This window comes from Ixodes scapularis, unplaced genomic scaffold (assembly GCF_016920785.2).
Source record: "Ixodes scapularis isolate PalLabHiFi unplaced genomic scaffold, ASM1692078v2 PGA_scaffold8__174_contigs__length_109621045, whole genome shotgun sequence".
Lineage (NCBI taxonomy): Eukaryota > Metazoa > Arthropoda > Arachnida > Ixodida > Ixodidae > Ixodes > Ixodes scapularis.
Window position 1 is genome coordinate 66933783 of NW_024609883.1, and position 14624 is coordinate 66948406.

Here is a 14624-nt window from a genome sequence, read left to right on the forward strand (position 1 = left end):
GATAGTTTAAGCCGGTGGTTCTCAACCATCGATGTTTCGCGTACCCCTTGTGGATCGGCGGAGATGAGGGAGAACCCCGTTCGTGGTGAGGGAAAGGGAAAGGTATACGTTAAATGTAATAATTATTGAATAAATCGATATAGCTAACGGCTAGTGGGAAGTATACTTCGCTCATTAACAAGCACACAAGAAAACTCATCCGAAAACTGAAACATTTCTTTTCGACGTGAGAAAAGACGACTTTTATTGCCAGGCTTGACTGATGAGGCAGGGCTTCGCGGATTCCTAGAATGCCTTCGCGGACCCTCATTTGAGAGCCACTGTTTTAAGCAATGAGTCTTATTTACGAGAAGACTTGACGTCGTAGTAAAGACAAAGAAAAGGCAATCTTCTTTTGATATTACATAGGTTTAATTTATTCGCCACCGCAAAGACAATATTCGTAGGCTTTTCGAACAGATGATTACCTTAATATCGCACCTGAATACAAAGGCTGAAAAGACATAAAATACACCTCGTAAAATGTCTAGCTTTGTCGAACGACTCGGCGATGCCAGCTACAAGCTCCCCAACAGTAATATATCACTGCGCGCGAGCAAGTGTCATTATAACGTTGAAGGTTTCGAAACGACAGAGTCGTGCGACAAGCTTTACTGATTGGTTTGGTTCAGAATACGGCCATGATTTTTTAATCTCTTCGCAATCTGCCAAGTGTGAAAAATGGTCCACTCAAACGCTTGATTGCGTATCAATTGAAGCAAAATGAAATGCTCATTTAAATATAATCAACGCAGGACGGCATATCAAAGATTTATTGCCGCATTTTTTTCAGAGTAAAACGTATCACTTCACACGACACTCGTTATAAAATCATAGTGCTCGGCACAAATTATTGAATTAAAAAAAAATCAATATCCATAAATTGGAACGCGTCTTTCAAATCAAGCGTACGCAACCCGAGCTTCTCGAAAATTTATTTCCTAATTGCCTGTTTAAAAAGATGTCACCTTCTTCGAAGTGAAATGAAATAAAATTACGGCAGCCCACAACCATTGTTGAGCGTTGTCAGTGAGGAGTTTCCAAGATGCCATAACTCTTACCCAACTCCCGAGACCCCGTGAATTGCCAACTTCGCCCAATCACGCCGTGTTCCAAATAAAATAGGCAGTTAGCCGACACAATAACCCATCTGCTTTCATTTCTCGAGAATAAAAAAGGCAACAACGAAATATCTAAGTTTATTGTCTGAAAAGGGGAAAAAAAAGTGTAACACAGGGGCCAATCACGGCATCAGGTTGGTGGTTGGCAACTGTGATCACGTGGAGTTAACTGAACATAAAAGGAAGCTCAGAAATCATACAAGCCCATCGTACATCGACGTCCTCGCATACACCTTGCATCTTCTCACTCAGAACAATGACGACAACGGCGCTGCTTTTCGCCCTTTGTTTGTTGGGACTGGCTGCCGCGCAAGGAGGCTTTGACTACGATTCCCCAGGCGAGTACATGCCAACTCTCTAGGAAATCTAGGGAACGAATCTAGGGAATTGGCTTTTTGTATGGAAAGAGAGCAATAATGGTGTCCTTTATATGGTCACTGAGAGCTTTAGGAACGCAGGGCGTGCACAGTCCAGTGTATCTCATTACCGCTCTGCCACCAATCAGATAACGGCGTTAGCCAACGAAAACGGAAACGAACCAATCACAAAGCGAGAATCATTAACGTAATGAGCCACGCACCCAGCGTTTCTTAAGCTGCCGCGGGGACTAGAGCCACTATATGAGCTGCGCTTAGAGTATCGGCACTCCGTTCCCCGACATTGTTGTGGGCGCCGCCATATTGGGGCTTGTGCAGAGCATACGCAACTGCAGATCGTCATGATTCAAAAGTGCGACTTCCTCAGCATTCGATTCGGTGTTAGGAAGTTCATGTAATATTGCTTTTTTCTGTCGCGGTCTGTTTAAACATTTGTGGAGGACGGAAAAGCGTTTCCTCTGATTTCAGATAAAGCTTCAGATAACTGGCAACCATAATTTTAAGCCACAATATGGCCGAGTGTCGTTACTCTGAAGCGTAGCTTATTTAGTGGCACTAGCGGGGACTATGCGGAGAGCACGTCGTCTGCTTCTTGCTCAGGAGTTGCCGTGACGTCAGAACGACACCGAGCTCTTATTGGCTGATTGATAAAATAGCGGATAGACCTTAATGCTAAAAGCCTTGAGGTCTACCCACTGTTTTTTTTTTCAATCAGCCAATAAGAAGTCGGCGTTGTTCTGACGTCACCGCCACTCCTTCGCAATAAGCAGACGACTTGCTCTTCGCATATGGCCTTCTTAATTTTTTACTGACTCCGTAAGAGTCGCGGAGTGCGGTGACATTTTTATTAGAACCTAACCTCGTGTTTTGGTCTCCAGAAAACAAATCCATTAAAACAGTCACAAACAAAAAAACAAAAAATGAGCTATTTGTACGAATTTTTTCGCTTGACATCTAACGGTGCTGGCTTCAACGAGCACGCCATGCACACGCGCGCCCATGAAGTGAAAGTGTCGTTCAAGAACACACGTTCGTGCTTTCAATATCGGCTTTTGTCGATACTGGCGCCAGTAAATAAGTGACGCATTAGAGTAACGGCATGATTAAGTCATCTTGTTTTTTAGAAATCTTTGTTACCAGTTATGTGAAACTTTCTCCTATATCTGACAGAAAACGCACTTCTGTCCCCCATAAATGCTAAACCAGTCCCCGACAGAGCGAAACGATATCGCCTGGAGCTTCCTCTCACCGTCTCTACGAAGCTGTGAAAGTAGCATTTTCAAGTCTTGAAGTATGTCAACTGCGCCCTCTCTGCACAAAGCACCAAGCTAGAAGCGTCCACAAGAAAATCCGCAAATAGAGGGCCGATAAACTTAGCTTACTCACTTGCTTCATGTGGAATCCATGGCGAAACGGGTTGCACGTGACGCAGTGATTGGGGGGTCGTAACAAAAGTTTTGTTTTTGTCCCGAACATGGGAGCGCGACCGCGCCGACCTTATTTTGAGCCACGTTCGAAATCTCAACGGTCAAACAGGGTCAAACTTATTTTTATCGGCAGAAGAAAATCCCGACGACAACCCAGTCATTGATATCTCCTCGGAAGAAATCACCACCAGCTTTCCGGAAACTACACCTGCAGGAGTGGGAAGCCAAGTAAGTAACGGACACGTACCAAAGCAGAATGGTAGTGTATGCAAGTTCACAGTCCGCCATTACACAGTGCGAGTGTAGCAGTAGCTACAAGATCAAAATGCAGGTTTTCAGCGTCCCTTCCAAGCACACGCTCTCTTCAAAGCATCGTTTCGGGACAATACGCAGCTTGGAGTTGGCTCGCACATAAAGTGAAACGAGCTCTACGGTTATACTTCGTTTCAGCTTCGGTCCGAGCGCGGCCGATGTTATGAGCCAAAGGGTCAATCAAACACCGCAAAAAGCGCAGCGTAATGGTGGGCTTTCTGCGCTTGATAAGACTAGCCGGCGGAGGAGCACGCATAGAGAGACGGCGAATACCGGCTGGTCCTATCAACTGCAGAGAGCACGTTATGACGTTGTGCCTCTTTCGCTGTTTGATTGGCCCTTCGGCTTATAACATCGGCCGCGCTCGGTCCGAAGCTGAAACGAAGTATAGAAAATGGGTGAAAGGAGGAGAAGAGAGCATGCGCCGGCGTCAGAACGCCGATCACTGGTTGGAGCGATTAGTGGGTAGACCTAAAGCTAGCCGCCTTTGTTTCCACTGCATACATCGAACGAGGTCGAACGCGGAACACCGGCGTCCGGCGTTTGGTTATCGCATTCGAACGCGTCCGACAAGTGCAGTGGAGACAAAGGCAGTTAGCTTTAGGTTTACCCATTAATCGTTCAAACCAGAGCTGGGCGTTCTGAGGACTCCGCGCGTTCTCGTCTGCTCCTCTTCTGTCTCAGTTTTTCGGCGCATAGCGTTGTATTTCGTTTGTCGGAGCATCGGACCAGTGCTATTAAACTATTTGCTTCAGAGTACCTGAAAGAAGCGCATGGCGTCTCTTGTGGATGCCAAACCTCCATCACGGTACTGATGGTTTCCCGTCGCGTTTCCGTTGCACGAACGAGCGAGCGATTAAGAAACCAACACTGTATGTTCTATTTTACCTTCCCAAAACTCATTCTTTTTTTACTCTCAGCACTGTCAGTTAAACTAGAAAAGCTGATTGCTTATGCGATCCAAAGGATATCTATAGCAGTACTACTTGACCGCAAAGACGTCATTTTTAACAGAGTTTGGAGTCTTAGCGGGAGGAAGGTTTGCAACAAAATGCACACGACATGTGTGCCAACAATGTTTTTTTAATGTCCATCTAGTTGGATTGGGTTGCGGAGGTGAATGTATACAATACCGTGGCGCGCAATGAGAGCGTCAGCCTTTTTACTGTAAACAATGTCGTGCGCCGAATCTCCCAGAAAGCATGCGCAAAGCCCATTCGCTGCAATCTAGGTAGGAAGCTCCACGAATGACAAGCTATAAAAAAAGTATTAGTACAAATATCCAATCTGCGCATCGACACAGAGCATCATGTGTTGTACGCTTACGCCGTGCTCAGTGTGAAAGCACATTCTTTTCCTTTTTTTTGCTTAAACGTATTTCCAGCCTCATCATTCGCATATCGGGCTCTGTAGATGGCAGCAATTGGTTGTCTCGAGTGCTTTGTGTGAAAGTAGACGCACCAGATTTTTCTTTTAGGAGAATCGCTGCGCGCTCTTGGTACCACTTAGGTTCGGCCAGGATATTTAAAGGGTATCTGCAAAGAAAAAAATGTGTTTTTTTAAACAGCCTATATCGGACAAGCATGTCACAAAACCAATGTTCCGAGAAAAAACACATTTTTGCTAGTAATATTTACGCCGCAGGACGTAATTTAGTCGGAGTGACAACTTTTCCGCCTTTGAAACTCCCACTCTTTCGACGCGCGCGGAGTAGCTGTTATACGTCACTTCGTGACGTATAGCAGCCACTACGTGACGTATAATACCAACATTGTGGCGCGCAATTTAAAACGGACGAAATAGCCGCAAACTAAAATCAGTCTCGCGCAATAAATATTGCTGTAAAAGTTTGTTTTTGGTGGAAAAATTGTTTTGTGACATGCTTGTCCCAATTAGGCTGTTTAGAAATACACTTTGTTTTCTTTGCAGTTACCCTTTAACACCTTGAAGCAGACGGATGGCGAAAAAGAACACAATGCTCATTGATTATATTGTCTCGGATAAAAATGATAGGTAAACTTAAAACCAAAAATAAAAATTTAATCGGCCAACCTGTGCCAGAAACAGAAGAACGAGCGAGCGCCGAGGAAACAGCGACGAGCATCGCAGTGTCGGCGTTACAGCTGGCGGGCACGAGAGTGTCGGACTCGACAAGGCCACGAAGGTCCCTTGTCTGCCACGCTCGGCATCTCGAACATTGAGCCCAGAAAGAAGATAATTTCTAACTGCCGTGTTTTCGCCTATGTCGTTTCCAGATCCTCAGACAACATAAGGCCCTGATAAATAAGATACAGACGATGATTCAGAATGGCAAGGATAGTGAACGGAATCTGACATCTCTGCGACGCGTCGTCGCTAGAAAGATGCGGAGAGAGACCAACCAAAACAAGCGGAAGCAGCTCCAAAGTCGAATGAAAGAGCTCACGCGCCTCATTACTAACCTTCGCGACAGGTATGTTTTGTTTTTGTCTAACTTGTTTTTTCTCATGAAACGGGTGTAAAAACGCCTAGTGTGTGTGTGTGTGAGGGGGGGGGGGGAGGAGGGAATCGGTGGCCGAGCTTGTCGGTGCACCGCAGCTCGGAGCTCATGGGGCAAGAGCTGCGCTGCAGAACCCAGGGGTCGACCAGTGATGACGTCAAGCGTGGGCCTCGTCAGTGCATGGTACAGCACTGGCAAACTGTCGTCTGCAGCAGAGATACCTGGCGCCCATTGTGGATGACCAACTTCCTGCTGTCTAAAGAAACACACGACACCAATCACCTCCTTGACAAGAAGGCCGTAGTGCTAGCTTTCTTGACGTCGCATATTGGAGGCCAACGCGAGATATAAATAGACCCCTTCCAAAATTCAGTCTGGCAACTTTGATCACGATCATCATTATGGTAGGCTAGGTGGCGCAGCCTGCCGCCCGTTACAAAGGCCATTACCATTCATCCATCCATCCATCTATCCATCCTGTGGTGCGACATCTGTGCCGTACTGATGGCGGCTTTCTATACTCCGTTTCACCTTATGTTGTACCGTAGCAAAGGCTAGAAACGCGAGCTCATAGCGTTGGCAGATGCCCTTAATGCACGAGAGCTTGTGCCGCCGAGATGCGTCCTAGAGCAAGAAGCTCGCGCTTGTAGCCTTCCCTGCGTTACATCATAAGGTGAAATAGAGTATAGTGACTGATAAACAAAGCCGTTGAAGATGCTCCTAAGTGAATGAGGCGAGGCCTGTACCGCCTTTACATTCGGGGGGTTAGTACGACGCGACGTAGGAATGGACCTCAAGAACTACGGAAGCGTTCATTCCTAACTCAGATTCAATCAATCTGTGCGCGACACACAATCGGCTTTAAAGCCCTTTGGTGCATCAAATTTTATTGAGGCGTCTGTATGGGTTGGTGCTTTGTTCTCATTGTAGAGATAAAGAAAGAGTTCACATTTAACCATTTCTCGCATGACGTTGACTTGCGGAAGTAACGGTGCCCGATAAAATACAAGTTCATTACCATCATTGGTATGGCAAAAACCTAAACTGCTATACCAGCCACCAGATGGCGCTGAATTTCAGAAAGGGTAAGGTTTTTTAAGGGGACCGAGGGCCCTGGGGGCACTGATGTAACTGAAAAGCCAACAAAGTCAGGAGAGGCACCCAGGGTTAAAAAGAGGAGAAAACGTAAGAACAGGTATAAACAAACAGCACAATCAGACATTGGATATATTAACATGCAGGGTGGTAGAAATAGGTTAAAATGGGAAGAGGTAGAGCAGCAACTAAGAAAGGAGGATTTAATGGTGTATGGGTTTGTGGAAACACATCTCAGAGACATGGAGCAGCCACCTTGCAACCCTGACTATGTGTGGGAAGAATGCAACAGAATGGAGGGAACGAGGAAGGGAGGTGGAATTGGAGCATTTATTAAGAAGAATATGAACTTTCAAAGGATCAGAAAGGAGTGCGCCGAACATTTGTGGCTGAAAGGAAAAGTTGCTGGGGATTCAACAGTCCTTGGAGTTGTTTACTTATGGACAGGGACAGGTTCTAAAGAGGAAAACAGAAAAATGATTGATTGCATATCAAGAGACATTAGTGAACTAGGGGAAGGCTCCGAAATAATTATTATGGGAGACATGAATGCCCATATTGAGGGTCTGGATGGGTATACGGACTTAACTGGAAGCATATTACTAGAACTGGTGGAAAAACATGAAGTGTCACGGGCACATAACTTGGGAAACTGGCAATCTACATTCAACTATAGATTACGTACTCATGTCACACAAAATATATGGTAAGTTACAAGCAATGAAAATAGATGAAGAAGGTTCCAAAAGTTTTGGTAGTGATCACAAACGTATTAAGCTGAATTTTGCCAGAGAAGTAAATGCTGAAACTATAGAACATAAATCAAAGCAAACTTTCTGCAGCGACAAAGAGTCGGAAATAGTTGTTGAAAGAATAGAGGCAGCAGTTTCAGGGAAACGGTATACAGATTGGACCTATGAGAGCCTAACTAGGCTTTTTGCTCTGGAACTAGACAAAGTTTAGAGTAAACGAAAGGGGAAGCAAGGACATAGACCAAAAAGCTGGTGGGACAAAGAAGTGAAGCAAGCGATACAAAAACGTCAGGAAGCCTCTAGAGAACACAGGTATTCCAAGCGTAGTGGGGAGTCCGAAACGGAAGTAAAAAGAAAATGGGACAATTTTATAACATGTCACCAAGAGGCATCCAGTTTGATCAATGCGAAAATTCAGAGAAAGGGTGAGGAATGGATGAGTAATGTAAGTAAGAAAGATAGAAACGCTGCCAAGAAGTTTTGGGAGCACTTGAACTCACTCGGTGAAACGACGCAAGCTAGACAGAGATTCATACTCTCGCATCAGGGAGATCAATTAGAGGGAGATGATGCGATACAATATATAGGAGCAGTGATGGAGGAGAAATTTCGAGAACGGGTGCATGTGGAAGATAGGAGAACCGAAGGAAGTAGCAGTCCAGTTTGTGACATCGCGGATATTGGACAAAGAGAATGGGAAAAGGCAGAACGAAGAGTCCCTAGTGGCACGTCGACAGGCACAGATGGTATCCCAATCAAGCTGGTGAAGAATTTGGGTCCTAAATCTTAGGCAAAACTAAGGGAGGTAGTGGGTACCATGATAACAAAAGGAAATATTCCAGATGAATAGAGGCTTAGTAGTATGAGTATGATAAAAGAGAAAGGGAGATAAGTCTGATATTAGGAATTATCGTCCCATAACCGTGACACCGGTTATTTACAGGTTGGTAATGCAGATTATAAAGAACAAACTGGAGGAATGGGTAGATTGCGAGGGCATACTGGGCGAGTTACAGGACGGGTTTCGGAAACAAAGAAGGTTGGAGGACAATTTATTTTCTCTGACACAGAGTATAGAAATAGCGCAAAAAGAAAACAGACAGCTCTGGCTGGCATTTCTGGATATCAAGGGTGCCTGTGACAATGTGAACCAAAGGAACCTGTGGGACATAATGGAGAGCTTAAACCTAGATGAAGGACTAACAGCACTATTGAGGAACATTTACAACGATAACAAGGTGATTATAACATGGGAAGGAAAGGCGACAGGGAAAATAGAGATAAGACGAGGCCTTAGGCAGGGGTGCCCGTTATCGCCTTTGCTGTTTATGTTGTATTTGAGAGGATTGGAGGATAGACTAGAGAAGAGTGGGCTTGGATTCAACCTTTCTTACAGTAAGCTAGGCCAAAAAATTCAGCAATCCTTACGGGGATTGATGTATACGCGGATGATATCGTACTAATGGCTAACAACAGGACAGAGTTGCAGGAATTAATGAGCATCTGTGGTAGGGAAGGAGAGGAATTAGGTTTAGAATTCAGTAGCGAAAAATCAGCAGTCATGATTTTTAACGATGATGAAGTTGAGAGGCTGAACATACTGAATATTACAGTTGAGAGAGCTAGTAAATACAAGTATCTAGGAGTATGGATATGTGATGGTGCAGAATATCTCAGTGAGCATGAAAAGTATATAATAGGTAAGGGCAACAGAAATGCAGCTGCAATGAAAAATAGAGCACTTTGGAATTACAACAGGTATGAGGTGGTGAGAGAGATTTGTAAAGGGGTCATGGTGCCTGGCTTGACTTTTGGAAACGCAGTGCTTTGCATGAAATCCGAAGTGCATGCGAGACTAGAAATAAAACAGCGGGGAGTAGGTAGACTGGCTTTGGGGGCACATTGCGAAACGCTAAACCAGGGAGTACAAGGAGACATGGGATGGGCGTCATTTGAAAGCAGGGAAGCGGTGAGCAAGATAGAATTTGAGGATAGGTTGAGGCAAATGGATGGGGAGCAATGGGCACGAAAGGTTTTGAGCTATTTATACATGAGGAGTGTAGACACAAAGTGGAGACAGCTCACTAGGAAATTAAGAGGAAAGTTTTTGGGCTATAGCGAAGATACGGAATAGCAAGTCTCAGTTAAGAAGAAAGTTAAGGCCACAGAAAGAGATCGGTGGCTAGAGGGAATGCAGACAAAGACGGCTCTGGAAAGCTATAGATTAAACAAAACAGTTATTGCCAAAAAAAGCATTTATGACAATTCTAGGGGAAGCTCATTGTTGTTTGAGGCGAGGTCGGGTGTTCTGCGAACCAGAACATACAGAGTGAAGTACCAGGAAATGGATCGTGTGCACTGCTTGTGGAGAGGAGGACGAGACGGCTGAGCACTTGATAATCTACTGTAAAGGGCTTCACCCTATGCCTACCGAAGACAAAATAGATTTAATAAAGTCATTGGGTTTTAGAGACAGCGAAGGGAGAGTGGATTTCAAGACTGTAGAGATCACCAAGCAAAGATTAAGCGAATGGTGGCAGAAATCGAGAGAAAACTAGGTATTTTCTTTTTCACTGATGGCAAGGGGTTTCATAGCCTCACTTTCTTTGCACTGCGGAGTGAATATAGATTTCACATTTAAATATTCTAAGCTTAAATGGTAAAACAAAATGGCTAGGTGGCGTAAGCTACCACCCGATCCAAAGGGCTCAGCCGTATTCATCCATCCATCCATCCATCCGTCAATGGAACACGAGCAAGCAACGAGCACTCGTGTTCAATCTGTGTTTCGTGCGCGAGCCCGGGTGGGTGGCGTCAAAAACCTAGCACTACAGACCTTTCTAATGTTGACGAAAGCACAGTCCAGCGTGCGATATTCACAGCCCAGCAGGTACGTGCTCGTCGCTTCGGAAAGCGAGCAAAGCATGCGCCATACGCACGAACACTCAAAATGACACCGTCCACACGCTCGTTTTTGGAAAAGTCTATACCGCCCTGTCATCCAGAAGGCGTTAGGTGTGTACATTGTACAGTATATCAAAAACTACCCGAGGAAAGGAGCATCTTTTCCGTTAAAGAAGCGCAATTTTTTTCGATTAAAAAAGAAGCCTATGTGCACTCCTAATCAAAAGACGCCATAAAATGAATTTTGGGTTGGGAAAATGATTTTGTATTGGGGTGTTACTAATCTCGAATCGCTTAGTGAGACAAAATAAAGAGGGCAGAAAGTCAAAAGCGTGCTTTTCTGTACGAAAATGTTAAATTATAGCCGTCTATTTCGTACCTCCTTTCCCTCCGAAAGTTCTCCGGCTTTGCACTGTGATGCATCCGCAGTACCCAAAGCGCGTCAGCCGAACTTAGCTGATGCGTTGGGCACGAACACTGCATCACTCGGACGTATATGCGCTCGTCAACAATCCATCCGTCGACGAATATTTGGTCGCGTTCGGGGCGAATGAGTGCCTTGTCGGCACTCATCATCACTCGCGAACGACAAGTTCCACGGTGTGCTTAAAACACGGTGGTGGACTCTTGGAGTCCATCGCATTTTGGCGAAATACTACGTTACGGCCACGCAATTTCTCATTTCGCTTTTGAGTTGCGGAGTAAAGCTAATGAGAAAGAAGTTAAAAAATCATTTCATGGACCCTTTAACTTAGCAAGGAGAGGGTTAATTCTATATCGGGAAACATTGTTGCTGAAATCACCGTACGCACACTGTCGTTGAAATGCAATAACAATTGGCACCGTCTTGTACAGGCGTGAACGTTTCTTCGTTAAACTGCTTAGAAGCTGGAGTATTTTTACAGGAGTATTCTTTTTCAACGTCAATAAAGTTTTTAGTCACTAATAACTTAATTACCGGGCGAGAGCATGGCAGTTTTATGACGTCATCAGGCAGATGTTTACGGACCACGCTTTATGACTTGGTCAACGTACCGGTCGCAAACGCGCTTCAGGCATTAGAACTATAGTGAAGGACAGACTTCGTCAGAAGTTCATTCCGCCGAGAGCTCCCCTTCACATCCTTGGGTATTTTTTTTTTCACGCAGGAACACCAAGGCGCAAAGGGAGCTCAACAAATTCTTGTCCAAGGTGAACTCGGGCCAAATCACGAGCACGAGGGAGGCGTACAAAATTCTTAAGAGTATCTACCAAAAGCAGGTGGTTCCTGTGAACAACCTAGCTCACAAGGCGAAGATTCTCACATGGAAGATTACCAAATTTATCAAGAAAATAGTTAAAAACATAGGAGGAATAGTGAGTAACATTTTTGGTGCAATCGGAGCTGCTACAGACAACCCTTGAGCCAGCTGTCTCCAGTAGCTGCTGCGGAACCGCTTTTTTTCCCCTCTTCTAAAGTATCGCATTGTCGAGGACAGTAGTTTGCACTATTACGGAATGAAAAAAACGCTTGTGTTGATTGCTTTTTGCCTCCTAATAAACGTCAAATTTATGGGGTCCGGACACAATGGGTGTTTCTGAGTCATGTTATATGAAAAAAAAACTGTTAAAGTACAGGCGAGCTGGTGGATATTTACCATGTTAGAACTTAACCCGACACGTTCTTGAGACGTTCTCTTCTTCACTTGTCTCTGTCCCTTCTAATTTTAAGTTTCTGTTTCTACCCCAGTCTCGGGTTAAGTTCCAACATGGTCATGTTATATGGTGACACCAAAGTAGCTGGTTTCAATGTAAGCCTGCGCGAGAGTAATGAAACATGTTGACTTTGGAAAAGCTATCGCAGTATTACTGCCGGGGAATTAATCTTCCGCATTTTATTTTCACAAAACCAGAGCGCAATAAGCGGGTGTTTTGACTGCCTTAGTCTCCCATTAAAGTACGTTTTCTCCCTCATTTTTGTTTTTTAATTACAAATCATCTTAGACACATCAGGCTCGAGAAAATATTAATTACATATGCATGTGTTAGAGAGTTGGACGAGCTTGTTGACGTAGATACTCATATAATGGAAGCTAAACAAAAGGAAAGGACGAGGACAGACATGTGCAGGTTTGTCTGTGCATGTCTGTCGCTCAGTTAACTTGCTCGCGACGACCAACGGACATTGATTTTTCTACGTGCTCTTCTCTCCAATCCCGACTTCAAGCTGAAAAAATAAAAAAAAAATAAAGTAAAGTTGTTGAAACCGACCACGGCGGACATGAACGCTGGATCCACAAAGCACTAACATGCGGGAAAAGCTACAGTGGCAACGATCCCCCCGACCAAGCGACCGTCAAGGCTCCGATGGACCCCGGCCAAGACCGTCTGTCCACGACCGGCTGACTTGCTGAATGGAATATGTCCGCGCGACCCTCGTGAACCCTTCCCGTTTTAATAATTGGATCGCTGATCTAATGTTTGATTAAGAGGTACATCTCTTCTTCTTGTCATCTTCTTGTTTTCCGAAGCAGCGGTGACGAACGCTGTCGTCGAAAGGGGACTTTTTCGATTCCATCTTCTTGTTTTGTGTAATAGACCCCTTTCGAAATACTGCCCTCTGTTGGCAGCTGTAGAATTCCTGCACAATGGCGGACTAAAACCGCAACGTCATGGTACACTTTATGCGTTTGGTGGGAGAACACACCCACAGAAAAGGTGATGAGCGCAGTGACGTTGCACTTTCGACGCTGTTTGATTGGCTCGTAGGCTCCTAGCGTTGGCCGCCCTTCGACGTTCGCTATCTTATGGAATGACTTGCTCTTTCCACGATGTCAGGTGTTCCGCCATTGTGCAGTGGCTCCGACCTTCCAGTAATCGGCACCGAATTTCGAAAGGGGTGTATACAGAGCTCATATAATTGCCGTATGGATTACCTTCGTAACACGGTATGTATACACTTTGTTATTAGGATGCCTTTTTTATTCCTACCGTGACGACGGTACGTCAACACAGTCGAGCTAGAACAGTTCCTGGGAGCTACGCGATGCCGGTCCAACATTTCTTTGCCGAAACGGTCCGGAAGCGCTTACCAAGACGCGGTCAACAGCGCGAATCCAGCACTTCGATCAAACGCGCGCGTTCACTTCGAGTCTGCACAGGTATTTACGTGGATGTTGATGACACACTCGTAGTTCAAACGTATATCTTCTTTAACGTCGGCTCGCTCCTGTACCTCCGAGGCCGCGAAAAACGCCGCAGCGATTCGTTTCTGTCTTCGCCGCTTTGCAAACGATCGACACGGGCCGTCTTCTTTTAGCAGCGATGGCGGCTGTGTTGACTTCGTAGCGATCGAGTTCGTAGCACTCGGCGAAGGCGGTTATCACGGCCTCGGCATTCGGGCCCGTTTAAATCGTGTTAGCGTCGACATTTCACTACACGGGTATGAAACCTTGACAAGCGTTGGCGGAAAGACCGCCTGCGTTTGTTATTCAAAATCCACCTGGTCAACCGTGCCGAGCTCTCCAATTGGTTGTTCGTGTTGTCGAAGACGCCGTCTCCATAGCAACAGCCCGCTCTCGCGGGGAGCGGGAGCTTGCGGTACATTGAAAGCCCTAGTTTTTCCGTAGGAGAACGTTCTCGCTTTCTTCCTCTCACTTAAGAACGCGTTCGTGAATACCGATTTCTCCTCTTCTTACGATGTTCTTATTAGCCGATTCACACGACGGACCGAATCGAAATTTTCGTCCGCGGACCGTTTACCACGTGACCGTCACGTCATCGATTCCTTCGAACTGCGCCTCATTCGCGAACGCACGGACAGATAAAGTCGAGCGCCTTTTCACTCGCCGATTTTTGGTGGGAGGTTGACGTCTTAAAAAGCGCTCAATCTGACAACTGTTCAATGTTTTCTTGTGATAGAACATGTGGACATTGTGATAGAACATGTAGAAAAGTAAAAAATATCTAGGTCAATGGTTAAATGAGGGAAGAAAATAACTGAATGAATATGAATATATTGTAATGAAGAAGGGGGAATATATTCGGCTATTATGAAAACAAAGCACTGTGTATTAATACACAGTTGTATATTAAGGAGTAATGATACCAGGGTTGACTTTCGGTAATGCGGTCTTGTG

The 14624-nt window shown here is 45.2% G+C and overlaps 1 protein-coding gene across 1 annotated transcript; it reads left to right on the forward strand.

Moving 5' to 3' along the window:
* Positions 1 to 1372: 1372 nt before the first annotated feature.
* Positions 1373 to 12069, forward strand: LOC115310657. Its single transcript, XM_040210010.3, has 4 exons — positions 1373 to 1498; positions 3098 to 3192; positions 5532 to 5728; positions 11655 to 12069. The coding sequence occupies exons 1-4, from the start codon at positions 1417 to 1419 to the stop codon at positions 11908 to 11910; spliced, it is 630 nt and encodes a 209-aa protein (XP_040065944.1). The 5' UTR covers positions 1373 to 1416; the 3' UTR covers positions 11911 to 12069.
* The last annotated feature ends 2555 nt before the right edge of the window (positions 12070 to 14624 follow it).

Coding starts and splice junctions, on each gene's coding strand:
- LOC115310657 (XM_040210010.3), top strand. CDS start 1,417: ATGACGACAACGGCGCTGCTTTTCGCCCTTTGTTTGTTGGGACTGGCT. Junction 1,499..3,097: donor CTTTGACTACGATTCCCCAG/GCGAGTACATGC, acceptor TTTTATCGGCAG/AAGAAAATCCCGACGACAAC. Junction 5,729..11,654: donor ATTACTAACCTTCGCGACAG/GTATGTTTTGTT, acceptor TTTTTCACGCAG/GAACACCAAGGCGCAAAGGG.